The sequence below is a fragment of the Chiloscyllium plagiosum genome, unplaced genomic scaffold (assembly GCF_037043375.1).
Source record: "Chiloscyllium plagiosum isolate Xiang-an unplaced genomic scaffold, Cpla_swu_hap1 HiC_scaffold_20, whole genome shotgun sequence".
Taxonomy (NCBI): Eukaryota; Metazoa; Chordata; class Chondrichthyes; order Orectolobiformes; family Hemiscylliidae; genus Chiloscyllium; species Chiloscyllium plagiosum.
Window position 1 is genome coordinate 43995199 of NW_028270158.1, and position 19130 is coordinate 44014328.

The 19130-nt window shown below is 40.9% G+C and overlaps 1 protein-coding gene and 1 long non-coding RNA gene across 5 annotated transcripts in view; one reads left to right on the forward strand and one right to left on the reverse strand.

The window, feature by feature from the left end:
* The window catches only part of eef2k (eukaryotic elongation factor 2 kinase), a 64408-nt gene that overhangs the window by 15230 nt on the left and 30048 nt on the right, over window positions 1-19130 (forward strand). For all 4 annotated transcript variants that reach the window (XM_043711408.2, XM_043711410.2, XM_043711411.2 and 1 more), the window contains 2 exons: window positions 11004-11104; window positions 17850-17910. In XM_043711408.2, coding sequence (XP_043567343.1) covers window positions 11004-11104; window positions 17850-17910 — 162 coding nt within the window. The remainder of the gene's footprint in view (window positions 1-11003; window positions 11105-17849; window positions 17911-19130) is intronic.
* LOC148146607 (uncharacterized) overlaps window positions 9978-19130 on the reverse strand; it is a 43887-nt gene continuing 34734 nt past the window's right edge. Inside the window, exon 3 of the long non-coding RNA XR_015760580.1 lies at window positions 9978-10136. This is a non-coding gene — a long non-coding RNA (uncharacterized LOC148146607). The remainder of the gene's footprint in view (window positions 10137-19130) is intronic.

Below are 19130 nucleotides of genomic sequence, written 5' to 3' on the forward strand. Positions count from 1 at the left end.
CAGCATCTCCTCAACGTCTTTAGTTCTTCATCTTTCTTTACCGTGTGCTTTGCTGTGGGAGTTAGTGCCAATTAATGAACACTTTTTGAGACACTGCCCATCCTCTCTCTCCATGGCATGCCTGAACCCTAGTTGAGGCAGCCTGCGATCAGATCTCTGGATTAGGTGGTGCGTAATCAGTCTCTGATTCGTTTCTTAAGGGTGATGGTTATGTATAGATGTCACTTCTATTATTTCATGATTGGCTTCATTAGGTGTCATTTATCTGTGGGATAGTCCCCCTCTTTATGGCTTTTTCTGTTATTAAAGTTCATGGCTTCCTGCTGAGATACTGGGGCGTCTTTAGGTGTATCGACTTATTTGAGATAAGAATAGTGTGTAGGGTCAGCTTCTAACAATTTCTGTGTTCATCATCCCAAAGAGGTAATTGATGTACAGATATCAATATTGCATGAGCTGCAGAAATCTCAAGACATTTAGAAGTGTGTTTTGTTGTGGTTCTGTTCGCCGAGCTGGAAGTTTTTGTTGCAAACGTTTCGTCCCCTGGCTAGGCGACATCATCAGTGCTTGGGAGCTTCCTGCGAAGCGCTTCTTTGATGTTTCCTCCGGTGTTTATAGTGGTCTGTCCCTGCCGCTTCCGGTTGTCAGTTTCAGCTGTCCGCTGTAGTGGTTGGTATATTGGGTCCAGGTCGATGTGTTTGTTGATGGAGTTTGTGGATGAATGCCATGCCTCTAGGAATTCCCTGGCTGTTCTCTGTCTGGCTTGCCCTATGATAGTAGTGTTGTCCCAGTCGAATTCATGTTGCTTGTTGTCTGCGTGTGTGGCTACTAAGGATAGCTGGTCGTGTCGTTTCGTGGCTAGTTGATGTTCATGTATGCGGATTGTTAGCTGTCTTCCTGTTGTCCAGTGTTTTGTGCAGTCCTTGCATGGGATTTTGTACACTACATTAGTTTTGCTCATGTTAGGTATCGGGTCCTTTGTTCTGGTGAGTTGTTGTCTGAGCGTGGCTGTTGGTTTGTGTGCCGTTATGAGTCCTAGGGGTCGCAGTAGTCTGGCTGTCAGTTCCAAGATGCTCCTGATGTATGGTAGTGTGGCTAGTCCTTTTGGTTGTGGTATGTCCTCATTCCGTGGTCTTTCTCTTAGGCATCTGTTGATGAAGTTGCACGGGTATCCGTTTTTGGCGAATACCTTGTATAGGTGTTCCTCTTCTTCTTTTTGCAGTTCTGGTGTACTGCAGTGTGTTATGGCCCTTTTGAATAGTGTCCTGATGCAGCTTCGTTTGTGTGTGTTGGGGTGGTTACTTGCATAGTTTAGGACTTGGTCTGTGTGTGTGGCTTTCCTGTATACCCTTGTAGTGAATTCTCCGTTCGGTGTTCTCTGTACCATCAAGTCTAAGAATGGGAGTTGACTATCCTTTTCTTCTTCTGTCGTGAATCGGATTCCTGTGAGTGTGGCGTTGGTGATCCGGTGTGTTTTTTCTATTTCCGTATTTTTAATGATTACAAACGTGTCATCGACATATCTGACCCAGAGTTTGGTTTGAATTTGTGGTAGGACTGTTTGTTCTAACCTTTGCATAACTGCCTCTGCTATGAGTCCCGAGATTGGTGATCCCATGGGTGTTCCGTTGATTTGTTCGTATATCTGGTTGTTGAATGTGAAGTGTGTTGTGAGGCACAAGTCCAGTAGTTTTAGTATGCCGTCTTTGTTGATAGTGTGTTTTGGTTAAGAGAACTGCTTGTGTGGTTTTTAAATCTCTACATCTCTTGTATATCTTGTAATTTTCTTGCTTTGTAACCCTCCCAAAATAAGTGCATTCCGATTAAATCTGGCCGCTTTTGCATTCCCAGTTAAAATATATCACCCCAGGTGGCTGTGGCTTCAGTATTTGCATTTTCTCCTTTTCACTTCTTTGCTCCTTTATCTTGCTTTCCTTTAAGTCATTACCTAAACATTTCTCTTTGATCAACCTTTTGGTGATCTGGTGTAATAGCTACTTAAACTAAAACAAAGAACTGCAGATGCTGGAAATTTTAAACAAACACTTCTAAACATAAATTGCTGGAGAAATTCAGTCATAAAGTTGTACAGCATGGAAACACACCCTTCAGTCCAACTTGTTCATGCCAACCAGATATTTTTGCCAGCATTTGGCCATATCTCTCTTAACCATTCCTATTCATGTACCCATCCAGATGTCTTTTAAATGTTGTAGTTATACTAGCCTCCATCACTTCCTCTGGCAGTTCATTCCATATGTGCACCAACCTTCGCATGAAAGCGTTGCCCCTCTGGTCTCTTTTAAATTTTTCTGTGCTACCTTAAACCTGTGCCCTCTAGTTTTAGATTCCCCTAACCTGGGGAAAAGACTTTGGCTATTCACCTTATCTATGCTCCTTATGATTTTATATACTCATTCATAGGATGTGGGTGTAGCTGGCTAGGCTGCATTTATTGTCCATCCCCTAACTTGTTCTTGAGAAGGTGATGGTGCGATACCTATTGAACAGCTGCTATCCTTGGGGTGTATGTAACCCACAGTCTATCTCCTGAGATAGTAGCCCTGATCTTCTAGTCTCTCAATGGTTGGAGACCAGGTGAGCCCTAGATAATGTGCTTCAAGACATTGTCTGAAATCCCAAAATGCAGACAGACTGGGAATTGCTTGGAACAATAAACCTCTGATGACAATTTCCCTGCTTCCAGGAACCCTCCCAAAAAAAAGTCTCCAGTTCTGATTTAAAGTCTCAAACGTTGGACTATTCCAATGTACTTACCTGAATAATTACCCAGGAAATGTTAGACAGATTAAAACCTCGTCTAGCTCCTAGTTAACTACAGAACTGAATCCCACCCCCCCCCCACCCCCCCCCCCAAATAAATCACTTACATTTAATCCCCTCCCAACCTACCTCACTCACCAGCTAAGCTATTTCTTTGCCCACTTATCTGACTCGCTTGCTCATCTGACCCTCTTGCACACTTTCCTTCCTCTTTGGCTTTTCAAAGATGCTTTGGCACATTTAAACACTTCACTTAGTGGAATGCACCAACATGACAAAGGGTCACTGACCTGAAATGTTAACTCTACTTCTCTCAATAGATTCAGTGACACCTACTAAATATTTCCAGTCTTTTTTTGTTTTATATAGTTGCAGTTGCTTTCCTTGAGGTATTAGTTGGAGCCCATTTCCTCACAGAATTCAGTATTTTACTTTCAAACAAAGATGTCTCATGGTAACCTTAGCTGTCCTAAGTATGCATTCACACACGCTGTTTCCTGCTCAAGATCTTGAGGCTTAACTATATTCTACATATAGATTTCAAAAACAACAGAATCCCCAAGTTCACATTTTTTTCTTTAAATGGTCTCCTTTTAATGCTGGCAGAATTTAAATTATGCATTGAGGTATTGCATATACCAAGTTGGCTGACTATTTCCCCTGAGGCTTGAGTTTAATCTGAGCAGAAAGTGTTCAAACGAAATTTAAATGAAATCATGTTGCTTTCTCTCCCAAAATATAGTTAAAATGACAATAAATGAAAAGCTGAGGCTGTTAGTTCCCAAGACAGGCTGGACAAAGCCTGCCTTTGGTCTGCAGCCCTGTGTCCAAAGTTTAAAAATAAAGAATAAAACTGAAGACTTCCCTCTGCTCTCAACCCTCGCTCTCCATGCCACGTTTTGGCGCCTCATTCCCTATGCCAGCCTACCCACTTTCCACAGCCCTTCATACTCTCAATCATTCCAATGGCTTTTTGTCTTTTCAATGCCATTTCAGAAACCCCACCAACAAACCTGATGTTTCCCCATCAAAACACTTACTATCTATTAATCAGGAGGCATCCTGGCAGAAATAAAAGTTAGCAGTCTGTTGAGAATCACTCTTATTGAGTTAAAAAAAATCCAAATACCTTGAAATTCTTTAGTTAATCCCTTGTATAAACAATCATTTCATCTGAGTGTTTAATGTATTTTGGAAATAACAAGAAGTTGGAGCTGTCTGTCAATAGGTACCCAATTGTGAAAATGATATTTTGGCAAATCAGTTATGCGGAACAAATCCTATAATGATTTTCTGTGAACAGCTATGCTGAAATAGTTAGCATTTAAAAAAAACTCTACTTTGGGTGTCTTGCCTTTACCAAACGTGAAAAGGATGCCACTTGTTTATGTGCAATCTTCACAGTGCACTATCCCAAAGAGCCTTTGAACCTACTCCAAGTATTCCAGGGGTACCTCAGCTCTCCAAAGGGGAATCCTGGCTGTCAAAAAGAAATGCACTTAGAACAGACCTGCTCCTATCTGATCTATTGTCCACACTCCAGGAGTGCTAAAATCCAAAAACAGAATATCTGTTCTCAAATGTTAAAAGGCTGTTGTGATCCATCTGTACAATTATGCCCATGACATTATACCAGCATAACATTAAATTTTAAACTAATTGTGAGATCTGGGAAAATACAGCTTTGTAAATTCCTTTGTAAATCAGTTTGTAAATTCCTTTAGTAGGACATTCCCTGGTTTCAGTGAAAACAAAGCTGCTTAATTGTGAGACAATTTCAAAGTGCACTTGTATAGAAACCAGGCTATTTAATACTCATCAGAAGCTCTGATGTGCAAAGAAATTTATAGACTGCTGTTCTCTCTTGGCTCTTGCAACTAAAATTTAATGGAAACAATTATTACTCTGTTTACTGATATCCTACTTGGGGGAATGAATTTCAGCTCAATAAACATGGTTGTTTTTATCACGTTCAACTCTTTTACCATTGCACTTACAACTGTAACACTCCACCTACTATAGCCTTGCCTATAAATACAGCCAATCCTAGTGACCAGCTGCTGTTGGGAATTGCGCATGCATAATCCTATTCATCCCTAATCCTGCCAAAACAATGAGAAATATATCTGTACTGGGTTCTGGAGTGAGATTTAGGATTCCCGTATTCACCTGGCTTTTTCACTGCAATGGAGACACATTGGGGCCAACCTTTTAAACTAACTGGACAATGCAATTTTTATAAGAAATATAAATCCAGTCTGATTTCTGAGCAGTTATAAATTGTAACATTGATCCTTACAGCAGTTGTTTGAAAGCATGCCTAAAACACGACTGTTTGTTGTCACGTTGATCTGAAGTGTAACTTGCAGCAGCTCAGAAAATCAAGGCAAACTTATATGAAACATATACTGTTGTGCCTTTCAATTAAACGTATAATGTACTACAAAATGTTGTTTTTAAGATGTTGTATTCACATGTGAAATTTGTTAAGCTAGCCTCTTTTGTTATTGGTGGTTATGATATTAAATGTTTATTGCAGTTTATATACTGTGACCAGAAAGAAAATGCTGGAAGAACTCAGGTCAGGCAGCAACTGTAGAAAGAGTCAACAAAAGGTCACCTTTTAGAGTCATAGAGATGTACAGCATGGAAACAGACCCTTCAGTCCAACCCGTCCATGCTGACCAGATACCCCAACCCAATCTAGTCCCACCTGCCAGCACCCGGCCCATATCCCTCCAAATCCTTCCTATTCATATACCCATCCAAATGCCTCTTAAATGTTGCAATTGTATGAGCCTCCACCACATCCTCTGGCAGATCATTCCATTCATGTACCACCCTCTGCGTGAAAACGTTGCCCCTTGCATCTCTTTTATATCTTTCCCCTCTCACCCTAAACCTATGCCCTCTAGTTCTGGGCTCCCCGACCCAGGGGAAAAGACTTTGCCTATTTATCCTCTCCATGCCCCTCATAATTTTTTTATAAACCTCCAAAAGGTCACCCCTCAGCCTCCGACACTCCAGGGAAAACAGCCCCCACATATTCAGCCTCTCCCTGTAGCTCAGATCCTTCAACCCTGGCAACACCCTTGTAAATCTTTTCTGAACCCTTTCAAGTTTCGCAACATCTTTCTGATAAGAAGGAGACCAGAATTGCACGCAATATTCCAACAGTGGCCTAACCAATGTTCTGTACAGCCGCAATATGACCTCCCAACTCCTGTACTCAATACTCTGACCAATAAAGGAAAGCATACCAAGTGCCTTCTTTACTATCCTATCTACCTGCAACTCCACTTTCAAGGAGCTATGGACCTGCACTCCAAGATCTTATTTGTTCAGCAACACTCACTAGGACCTTACCATTAAGTATATAAGTCCTGCTAAGATTTGCTTTCCCAAAATGCAGCACCTCGCATTTATCTGAATTAAACTCCATCTGACTCTTCTCAGCCCATTGGCCCATCTGGTCCAGATCCTGTTGTAATCTGAGGTAACCCTCTTTGCTGTCCATTACACCTCCAATTTTGGTGTCATCTGCAAACTTACTAACTGTACCTCTTATGCTTGCTAACTGTACCTCTTATGTAAATAACAAAAAGTAGAGGGCCCAGCACCTATCCTTGTGGCACTCCACTGGTCACAGGCCTCCAGTCTGAAAAACAACCCTCCACCACCCTCTACCTTTGAGCCAGTTCTGTTGTGTAATCAGAATTCTACTCTTATTTAGCTGTCTCTTTTGATAAATCATCCATGGGACAAACTATTGATAGAAAGCAAATATTGGACCTAAATAAGCATATACCTGAATGCTTGCTGCATGAAAGCACAGTGGCTCAGTGTTTAGCACTGTTGCCTCACAGCGCCAGGGACCTGGGTTTGATTCCCATCTTGGGCAACTGTCTGTGTGGAGTTTGCACATTCTCCCCGTGTCTGTGTGGGTTTCCTCCGGGTACTCCAGATTACAGATTACATTACAGTGTAATGATTGCAGATTACATTCCAGTTTCCTCCCACAATCCAAAGATGTGCAGGTCAGGTGAATTGACCATGCTAAATTGCCCATAGTGTTAGGTGCATTAGTCAGTGGTAAATATAGGGTAGGGTGAGGGTCAGTGTGGACTTGTTGGGCCAAAGGGCCTGTTTCCATACTGTGGGGAATCTAATAAAAAAAAATGAACCAGAAGCTTCAACCTGTTGCGTTCAGTGAACTGAGTTTGGAAAGGATAGTTTGTGGTTCTGTTGACACTTCTTAATTCTGCGTTTGGTAGGGTTTTTTTTAACTAAAGTGTAAATGGGTTCTATTAGATTATTCACTTCTCAGTTGTACTTATTTTTATGACTGGGCATATGTTCCTTCTGCCCTGTCTATAAAAATATGGCAACTGAATCCACAGCTGTTATACTATTCCTTTAATGGCATCGTTATCTAGATTCTTTTAACAAGCGTTTAGAGTTTCGCCTTGCTCATGAAGCACAGCTGTGAAAATTGGTGGGTGAAACAGCTATCCAGATACTTTACTATTTTAATTAATATTGTGCATTCTAATAGGAGTTCTGAATTTCAGTTTGGAGGAAGCTGAAATAATATTTTCCTTGTAAATTTAAAATAGAAGTTGAGAAAATAGTTAAATTTCATGTTTCATTTCAATTTTGTGAGTAAATGATGTGTGAGTTTACCAGAACATAAAAAGGAGCATGATCGGACAATTATAAATATATGGCTGTGAATGTTCACAAAAGTCCATTTGTTCTTTAAATCCATGTCCTCTTTTTAAAAGGGGTTCTTGTACCAAGTGATCGCATACCTTTTGAAACAAGAGGCTGGGTTGCTTAACCACCACTTAGAAAAGCATAATATGATTAGAGCATTTCAGGATGCTTTTACTAAAAAGAAATCTTATTGAACATATTTATTAGAGTTCTTGAGGATGTAACTAGTTATGTAGAAAATGGGGAGCTAGCAGATGTAGTATACATGATTTCCAAAAGGTTTTCAGTAAGGTACCACACAGAAGATTAAGAGACAAATAAGTGCATATGCAGTAGAGGGTAATATGGATGAAAGATTGGTCAGCAGACAGGAGACAAAAAGTGGCATAAATGGGACATTTTCGAGTTGGCAGAGTGAATAATGGAGTGCCACAAGGACCAGACCTGGTAACCTCAGCGATTTACTATATGCATTAATGAACTGGATGAAGTATCTAAGTTTGCAGATAAGTAGTTTGAATTTATTTATTTATTGTCATGTATCCCAGAGTGCAGTGAAAATCTTTGTTTATGAGTAGTACAGGCCGTTCATAGTAAGCTAGGATGCACAGAACAAAAGATTTTAGATGGAGGTGTACAGTTAACATTGCGCAGATCAATATTAGCAAGATCAGCATTATTTGAGGCTAGACAGTCCATTCATTAGTGTAATAACAGCTGGGAAGAAGCTGTTCCTGAACCTATTGGTACGTGTGTTCAAGCTTCAGTGTCTTCTGCCTGATGGAAGAAGTTGAGGGAGATTGTTACTAGGGTGTGAAGGATCTTTGATGGGGAGCCTTTCCGCAGCAGCAGGCCATGTAAATGGAGTCCATGGATGGAAGGCTGGTTCCTGTGATGTCCTGGATTGTGCACACCACCCTCTGTGTAGTTTCCTACGATCCTGGGCAGAACAGTTGCTATACCAGGACGTCATGCACCCAGACAGTATGCTTTCAGTTGTGATCTGTAGAAGTTGATGAGTGTCCTTATGGACATGCCAACTTTCCTGAACCGCCTGAGGAAAAAGAGTCATTGTTATGCCTTATTGACCATTGCAACTACATGAGAAGACCAGAACAGGTTGTCAGTTATCGTCACTCCTAGGAAGTTGATACCCTCACTGTTTCGACCTCCGTTATATTGATGTAGATGAGGTGTTCTCCTCCTTTCTTTCTGAAGTCACTGATCAGTTCTTTTAGTTTTGCCAACATTGAGAGGTTGTCCTCATTGCATCACTTCAAGCCTTGTTTCTCCCTTCTGTATTTTGACTCGTTAGATGTTGTCAGCGAACTTACAGATGGTGTTTGTTTGGAATTTGACAACAAGGTTGTGGGTGTTCAGGTAGTATAGTAGGGGGCTGAGGACACATCCTTGGGGGGGGGGGGGGAAATGCAGTGTTCTGTTATTGTGGAGGGGGTGTAGTTACCTATCTTCATTGCGATCTGTGGGGCAGAATGCTGAGGATCCATTTGAAGAGGATGGAGCTGAGAGCAAGGTCATGGAGTTTTGAGATCAGTCTGGAGAGGATAACGGTGTTGAAGGTGGAGTTGTGGTCAGTGATCAGGAGTGTGATGTAGGTGTCCTTGTTGTCCAGATGCTACAGGGATGAGTGCAGTTCTAAGGATATGGCATCTGCCTGTGAGCCTGTTGTTCTGGTAGGCAATTTGTAGGGGGTTGTGGCAATCTGGGAGACTGGAGTTCATGTGGGCTGTGACCAGCATCTTGAAGCGCTTATTGAGGTCAGAGCCACTGGGTGGTAGTCGTTAAGACACATTGTATGTGCTTTGTCAGGTACTGGGATGACTGTGGTCTTCTTAGAGCAGGTGTGAACTATGGCTTGTAGCAGGGAGTGGTTGAAGATGTTGGTAAATACTTCTGCCAGTTGGTCCGGGCAGGATCTGAGTGCTTGAGCAGGAACACCACCTGGACCTGTTGCTTTCCTTGGGTTGACTGTCAGGAAGATCTGACGTCTGACCGAGGGAACAGGTGTATCCAAGGCTGTTGGGGGCAAGCGTCACTGTGCCACTGGTATGGCATTCTGCTCGAACCGAGCATAGAAAGCATTGAGTGTGTCATGGAGGGAATGTGTCTTTGTCCGCTATCTTGCCACGCTTCATTTTGTATGTTGTAATGTTTAGGCCTTGCCAAAGGCAGCCAGAGTTTGTTTGGTGGGTATGGGCCTCTAACCTGGTCCGGTACTGTCTTTTGGCATTCCTGATGGCTTTGCAGAGGTCATACTTGGATTTCTTGTATTCGTGTGGGATGTGCGACATAGATGCTGCACGTCTGGCCTTCAGTGGGGAGCGGATTTCCAGGTTCTTGCAAGGTTTACGGTTAGGGAACGCTCTGACTTGTTTGGCATGCAGTCCTCCCCACATTTGGTAATGAAGTCCGTGACAGTGGAGTACTCATGTAGGCTTTCCTCCGAGTACGTGTGTATGGTGCAATCCACCGATTCCAAGCAGTGCCAGAGATGGTCTTCTACAAGTTTGGACCAGCGTTGTACTTCCGTTTGAGAAGGATCCTCACATCCCAGCTGCTGCTTGTAAGTTGGGAGGAGGAACACATCACTCTGATCTGATTTTCCCAAGTGTTAGCTGGCAAGGAGGACATAAAGAGATGTTAACAGATTAGGTGAATGGGCAGCAGAGCAACAAATTGATTATAATGTAAGAAAGTATGAAGTTATTCACTTTGGTCATAAGAATGGAAAAGTGGAATCTACTTAGAAGAAATGAGAAAATTATAAGTGATGTTTAAAAAGATTTGGGTGCAATTGTATAAGGAACTGAAAGGTAGCATGCAGGTACAGCAAGTAATTAGGGAGGCAAATTGCATGTTGATCTTCTTGCAAGGGATTGGAATACAGGAATAATGAAGTCCACCTACAGGTTTTTAATGAGAGCCTATCTGAAGTATTATTTGGAATGCACATTTAAGAAAGGGTATACTTGCGGACGAGGTAGTACAGTGAAGGTTCATTAAATGCATCCCTGTCCTGAAGGAGTGCCCTATGATAAGCTGAGGAGATTGGACCTATTTTCTCTACAGTTTAGAAGAATGAGAAGCAATCTCGTTAGGGCATACGAGAATCTGAAGATGTTTGATAGAAGCAGGTCATTTCGGACTGAGATGAGAAGAACGTGCTTCACAGGGTTATGAATCTTTGGAATTCCCTACCCTAGACTCTTGTAGATATTCCACCATTGCGTACGTTTAAGGCTGCGGTAAACAGATTTTTGGTCACTCGAAATCCGCCAATATCAGAATTTGAAGTCCAAAATTGATCATGATCACATTGAATGCCAGAGCAGGCTAAATGGTCTACTCCTCCTATTTCTCGTGTTCGTATCTTTAGCTATGGTATAAACCAACTTATACAAATATAAAAGTGGTCTAGTCAGAAAGCCTATGTACATTTTAAACGCTTAGTTGGTACTAGATCTGTTTCATCTGTTTTCCAGGCTGCCTGGAAGCATGCATTTGAAAAAGCCAAACACATACCTGATCCTTGGGCAGAATTCCACCTGGAAGAAATTGAGACTGAATCAGCAACTCGTTACAGGTCTATATTTCTTGATGCTTTAGTTCCACCTTTTTATTTTTGTGTCTGAAATACGTGCCTAAATGTCAAGAAAATTATGCTGTATGAACCTATTGAACAGAATTTAATGCAAAGTACATGGCATTGAGAAATGAGTTAGCATCTATTGAGGCTGAGAATTTTGAGGTTTGCTGGTGTTTTTGTTCATGAACTACCATTTAATGTGCCAGACCATAAATGCACTGTGCTGATACCTATGGCATATCTCATCTGCTAATTGAAATAAAGCAAAACAATGAAGAATTTTCTTGTTTAAAGGGCAATTTTATGTTCTTCCTTGAACCTGGTACTGTTTTAAATGGAGAGGGAATAATAATGTGATACTGTTTGAGATCATTAGCCTCCCTCCTGACATTACTTGAAGTCACCCCAACTTGGGAAGTGTTTTCCTTCAACTAGCTTTCTTCCAGAAACAAGCATTACATAGACCTAATGCACGACTTATTTGAGGGCTGGAAAGACTATCAATTCATGATTATACACAAGTATTTCACAACCTACTCATGGCTGGATAAGGAAACTCACTTTATGTAGTGCAAATTCATAGGGTTTGGGAAGATGTGTTTGTGTGCTGAGATAGTAATATCCTTTATTGGGCCAGCATTTGGGATACTACTGTTGTCCATAGTGTCATAGCTAGGGAGAGAAGACATCAGGCAGGATTTTCTTACGCTATTGATGTGTTCGTTTCAAATTTAAGTTTTTTTGTAGAATAGAGTTTGAAGAATTTTGGAGATTCATGGATTATTTTGTTTTGAAGTGGCCAATGACAAGATAGTGGATTCTTTTTAAAAAAGGAGTTTTTTTGGAAACCACAGGATTTCAGATAATTGCTGATCTTAGTTGCTTAATCTCACTTAAGGGCAAACACTTGGCTGTTCTACCATGTGTTTTTAAGGCTGTTCTGTTTATACAGTGCTTTGAAATCTTGAAGATTGTTCTGGATTTTGAGTTGTGGGTGGGGAGCCTGCTAAAGAGGATGTTACTCAGCTCCTGTCTCCTATTGTAGAAGCACCTTCTGTGGTGAATTCATTGTGAAACTTGAATGTCCTCATGAAGAGTAACCAGGAGACGTTATGATAGTGTTGACTGAGCAGGTTACAAGTGCCAGTATCCCACAGATAATTGCCAATGTTTGACACATGTCTGTATATACAGAACGTCAGACTAACATCCGTCTGAACATCTCAAACCTTGGCCCTTTTGATTTCAAGGACTGAGACTTGTTAGGCATAAATGTGTATTTTTCTTATAAAAGTTAATCTCTGAGGAGAGAAATAGTTTTTTTCCCTTTACTGTGCATGTATGTACATATTTTGAGTTGTTTAGCAATACAAACATTTGTTTTTTCATATTACATATTAACCAGTTTTGTTTTATAATCAACCAAAAACATTGCGTTTGTAAAAGAAACCTTGTTGGATCTGTTTACTTGAGTCTAATATGGAGAAAGCATACGATTGGCCATGTTTTGGGGGGGGAAAGGGAACACAATTCAATTTACGGTGAAGTGGGATGAGAGAAAGTAAGTACACTCCTCCCATTTTGGTCATAATACTATCTCGTGACCTCTGCTGAAAAGTGAGATGGATAAGCCCAAAATTCAACTAAAATGTGATGTCCACTTTGTCAGTAGGCCAGCAGCTTACTGTCTAGGATATTGCATGAAAAGTGCACATTTGCGTTAAAGTACCAGTGCCTGTGGAAACTGTACACTAAGATGGATCACAGACATCATAAAATCATAGTGTAAAAGGTATATGTTTAGCCCATCCTGCCAATACCAACTGTGCAAATATACCCATTCACCCTATTCTTTCCCATTAAACATGCAGTTTAATTTTTGCTTTTCCAGAAATAATCTGATTCTCTTTAGCCAGTAACTACTGGCTCTGGTTACATTGCCCTTTCAGACAGTGTACTCAAAACCAACTCATTGTATTAAAATATATTTAATTCAATCCATTGTTTGCCTTTTATGCTTTCTTTCTCTCTCTCTCTCTCTCTCTCTCTCTCTCTCTCTCTCTCTCTCTCTCTCTCTCTCTTTTTTCTCTCTCTCTCTCTTTTTCTCTCTCTCTCTCTTTCTCTCTCTCTCTCTCTCTCTTTTTTTTTTTCTCTCTCTCTCTCTCTCTCTCTCTCTCTCTCTCTCTCTCTCACACACTCTCTCACTCACTCTCTCTCTCACACACACACACTCTCTCACTCACTCTCTCACACACACTCTCACTCACTCTCTCACACTCTCTCTCTGTCTCTCTCTCTCTCTCTGCCCCTCCACTTGCTCCAAAAAAGTAAATTAGTTTAAATCTGTACCCTATGATTACTGACTTCACATCTATGCTGTCAAAATCTACTCTGTCACCTCTCGCCATGCACTTATCTAGTAAATCTGCTCTGTCTCCTGTCCAGATATTTTAAGGAAACATCTAATCTTCCACTAGAAATTAACTACTTTTTATAGCAGTATAAAAGAACCTCAGCCACATGATTTATTTCATTTTTAGTAATTTAATTGATTTTCTTCTGTTTTAAAACTTACTTGAATATTTTTCATGCCTTAAAGCATTGCTGAAAGCTCCAGTATGTCAGAGGACAACCTTTAAATAGCAACACTGTAAGCAGAAACAGTAACACTAGCTGACTACAGCAATGCAATGTAACCTAGATTTATTATTATACTTGGCTTTCAGCCATTTGGTCAAACTTGCAACTCTGCAGTTCATGGGAAATCCACTGGGAATGAACAATCATGTATGAATGTCAACATATAAAACACCTCCCCACCTATATAATTTAAAGCATCTACTAATTCCTTTATGTTCTTATCAGCACATTGTTGCTGCAGAGCATCACAGAGCAGACTAAAGTGTGCAGCTGCTATCCAGATTCATACATTTTTCTAACCATAGGCCAAAAATAGACGCATCAGTTCTTATTGAAAGTGCGAGTACAATACTACAACTTTGTGGGAAAATAATAATCTGGAGATCTGATTGTCCAAGAGGCAACCTCACTATTCTCACTTTTTGTTCATATGATGTTAAAAATTGCACAACACCAGGTTATCATCCAACAGGTTTATTTGGAAGTAGAAGCTTTCAGATCCTTGTTCCTTCGTCAAGTAGCTAGTGGGGCAAGGTCATAGGACACAGAATTTATAGTAAAAGATCCAAGTGTCATACAACTGATGTAGTGTATTGAACAAACCTAGATTACTGTTGACTCTTTAATCACTTAGACTGGGGATACAGGTTTCAATTGATTAATATGTAAATCCCAGAACTACTTTCAAGTCACAGACTCAATATAACTTAAGGTTTTATAAAAAAGAAGCATCTCAGTTCAGACAGTGAGGTTAGAGTCAGTCTGTATCCCAACCTTGAGTTAGACTAGTTCTATGTCCAAAGTAGGAATTTATAAAATGTCACATAGATTAACTGCCTACAAGTTGTGCCTTTTGAACAAAATAAAATGTATCTACAAACACAAATCTTCTATTGTACTTCCAAACAAACCTGTTGGACTATAAACTGGCATTGTGATTTTTAACTTTGTCCATCCCAGGCCAACACTGGCACCTCTACATCATGGCATTCATAGGATGTGTTACATAGCTCTTGAGCAGTGGTTAAAATTCGACACAGTATTTAACAACAAGCTGTTCTAGCAGAATATCATGCCATAGGGTATTGAACCTTCTTTTGGTAACTGCTTCTTCTTGTTGCAGCTGTTACTTTTCAAGGCTAAAAATATAGTCTTTGTATAATGTGGGGGCCTTTTTTTTTATCCCAGTGAAAGTGGGGAGTACCCTTTTATTGGAAATGACAAACTCCCTGGTCTCTTCCTCACTTGAATTCTATAACATTATTTTCTCCACTATCATACCCAAGTGACCATATGTCTGCAGTTGGAGAATAAATGTCTAATGACTTAAGGTCATCACAACAAAGCCTTATCTTTCTTCCTGGACATCTGACCCACATGCCCTTTCCACCAAGGTCACTGAGTTTCAATCAGTATGAGGAACCCTGGCTGGTCTGGTAAAGGTGTTATCTGATCAGGTGTACCCTAGAATTCTGTGGGAAGATAAGGAAGTGATTGTTGGCCCCTTCCTGAGATATTTGTATCATCGATAGTCACAGGTGGGGTGCCAGAAGACTGGAGGTTGGCTAATGTGGTGCCACTATTTAAGAAAAGTGGTAAGGACAAGCCAGGGAACTATAGACCAGTGAGCCTGACGTCAGTGGTGGGCAAGTTGTTGGAAGGAATCCTGAGGGACAGGATGTACATGTATTTGGAAAGGCAAGGACTGATTAGGGATAGTCAGCATGGCTTTGTGCATGGGAAATCATGTCTCACAAACTTGACTGAGTTTTTTGAAGAAGTAACAAAGATGATTGATGAGGGCAGAGTGTTGGAAGTTATCTATATAGACATCAGTAAGGTGTACAACAAGGTTCCCTATGGGAGACTAATTAGCAAGGTTAGGTCTCATGGAATACAGGGAGAAGTGGCCATTTGGATACAAAACTGACTGCAAGGTAGAAGACAGAGGGTAGTGGTGGACGGTTGTTTTTCAGACTGGAGGCCTGTGACCAGTGGAGTGCCACAAGGATTGGTGCTAGGTCTACTACTTATCTTCATTTATATAAATGATTTGGATGTGAGCATAAGAGGTATACTTAGTCAGTTTGCAGATGACACCAATATGGGAGGTGTAGTGGACAGCGAAGAAGGTTACCTCCGAGTATAACGGGATCTTGATCAGATGGGCCAATGGGCTGAGAAGTGGCAGATGGAATTTCGATAAATGTGAGGTGCTGCATTTTGGGAAAGCAAATCTTAGCAGGACTTATACACTTAATGGTAAGGCCCTAGGGAGTGTTGCTGAACAGAGAGACCTTGGAGTGCAGTTTCATAGCTCCTGAAAGTGGAGTCGCAGGTAGATAGGATCGTGAAGAAGGTGTTTGGTATGCTTTCCTTTATTGGTCAGAGTACTGAGTACAGGAGTTGGGAGGTCATGTTGCTGTTGAACAGGACATTGGTTAGGCCACTGTTGGAATATTGTGTGCAATTCTGGTCTCCTTCCTATTGGAAGGATATTGTGAAACTTGAAAGGATTCAGGAAAGATTTACAAAGGTGTTGCCAGGGTTGGTCGATTTGAGCTATAGGGAGAGGCTGAACAGGCTTGGGCTGTTGTCCCTGGCGTGTTGGAGGCTGAGGCTGAGGCTGAGGGGTGATTTTATAAAGGTTTATAAAATCATGAGGAGCATGGATAGAATAAACAGACAAGATCTTTTCCCTGAGATGGGGGAGTCCGGAACTGGAGTGCATAGATTTAGGGTAAGATGGGGAAGATAAAACAAAAAGAGACCTACGGGGCAACTTTTACACACACAGGGTGGTACGTGTATGGAATGAGCTGCCAGAGGGAGTGGTGGAGGCTGGAACAATTGCAACATTTAAGAGGCATTTGGATGAGTATATGAATATGAAGGGTTTGGAGGGATACGGGCCGGGTGCTGGCAGGTGGGACCAGATTGGGTTGGGATATCTGGTCGGCATGGACGAGTTGGACCAAAGGGTCAGTTTCCATGCTGTACATCTCTCTGACTATAAATGCTCAGGCCAATTGTAGAATTCTGAATCAGGCTAAAACTGAGATCATTTAACTTAATAGTGATAGTTACTGTTCATTACTGGGAGCCTCCGATCTGGATGGCTTATTGTCACATTGTTTGCGGCACTCTTTTATTTTCTCATGTCTTTTCCTGATCAGTGCTGGCATGCACCCTTGATGCCAGCTATCTGCCTATTAACGACATCTAACTGTGCCTCCAAGCAATGTTTGTTACCTTGTTTCAGACCATTCCTGTAGACATCTGTTGATATTATGGTGTGGGAAAGCATTTTGTACAATGTGGCTTGGCTGGTAGGAATCTAGTTTCAGAGGTTGTTGACTGATTTGGCATTCCACCACCTGGCCAGGAAACTCTTCAAGGGCCAGTTTACTGGGTTTCCCTTTCAGAAAAATTATACAAGAGTAACATTCCATAAGTTGATGTCAATTGCTGGTTCTTCTGAGAATGTCAGTTTGGGTATAGAGCAGTCAGCTGAACAAGCAAGCTGATTATTCATAGAGCATTCATTATACTTTACAACTGACTAAATTTTGTTAGATTGTCATAGAAGGCGATATTAGATTGTGTGAGCAAATCATTAATGTTGGAAATATGGGATCCACGTACGGTAATTTCTGAAACCTGAGTGCCAGAGAAAAGGTTTTGTAAAAGGCTGTAATGATTAGATTCTTTTTTTAGAGCCACTTTAGGTAATCTAGAAGTTCTAGTTGTTGAACTTTACAGCTAACCAGATAGTCTGAATGTTTGACTTGGCTTTCCTACATTGCAGGGAGACTGAACTTCAAGAGACCCTAAAAGACGCTACATAAACATACATTTTATTTTTTATGTTTGCTGATCCTGGTCGGATGAGCTTAATTCACTTGATGACTTGAAGAGGAAATAACCTTCAAAAAAAGAGTTTCCAATCTCCCTGTTGCCCTTTCCTGGCCATTAATAGCCTGGTGATGTCCACCCCAGTGTGATGGAGTGTGTGGTTGTGTAGAAAGTGAGAGAACAAGTTGGTGTGGAGAAATTATTCAGAATTCATTAATTTATCTCTCTTGATTTTCTGTGTTAATAGATACAATGCTATTTCAGGAAAATGGGTCGAAGATAAAGTATTCGTGAAAATGGCAAAACAGGTAATACTACTATTGTTGTAAAATATTAACATTTTTATACTATTTCATATAGCAGCTGTTTCAGATCTTGCTGTTAAGTATCTTGTCTGTTTTATCTACATATGGTACTGTTAATCCAAACAGAAAGTAGCCAAGGAGCATGGTCCCAGGTCATTGCCAGTTCTCAGCTGGTTGTAGAAGGTTTACTCTGCAGGAGTTATTTTCCTATTCTTGAACCTAATTAGCATTGAAGAAGAAAGAGTATGCACCTCCGTGCCCTGAAAAGCAACCTGTCTAAATGGGACATTGTTTCTTTGATAAATCTTTACCCAGTGGTAGTATTCTCATGCCTGTATCAGAAGGCTATATATTTAAGGCTCACTATTTTTAAAAGAATTGCACACAAAGGGTAAAACCAATGAGGGACTGCTACATTGTTGGAATGTCAATGCAGAGGAAATACTGTAGTTTTGGTGGTGCCTTTTTTGACAAGACTTGAAACCAAGGTCTCATGTGCAGTCTGAGATATACAAGATGTAAGAGCACCATATAAAAAAGAGCAAGGGAGTTTCCTCTGGTGCCCTGGCCAATGTTGCATCATTGTGGGGCCTAGCTGTTCACAGTCATGCTTCCCAAAATGATAATGGTGACTGCATTTCAAAAGTACTCAATTTACCCTCAGTTACTTTTTGAAATACCCTGACATCGTGATCGGCATTATTTAAATACAGAATTTAAAAATATTTGTAATACAAATAACAGCATTGTTCTATATGCTAATGAAAAACACACCTTGTTTTTTTAAGATTAGATTAGTATCCTACAGTATGGAAACAGGCCCTTCAGCCCAACATGTTCACACCGACCCTCCGAAGAGTAACCCACCCAGACCCATTTCCCTCAGACTAATGCACCTAACACTATGGGCAATTTAGCATGGCCAATTCACCTGACCTACACATTTTGAACTGTGGGAGGAAGCCAGAACACCCTGGAGGAAACTCGTGCAGTCTCCACACAGACAGTCATCCAAGGAATCGAATCTGAGTCTTGAAACTCAATGTGTATATTAACGAGGCCTAGTATGCACACATATATACTGTCTTCAGAGATTCTCCAATAGTTTTAATTAGGTCACAAATTGACCTAATCTTTAGTTCTGCTGCTGTTCTACATGAAAACAGCTTTCCACCTGTTTCATCTTGCATAGAACTAGGTGGTACTGTGTCTCCTGCAAACAG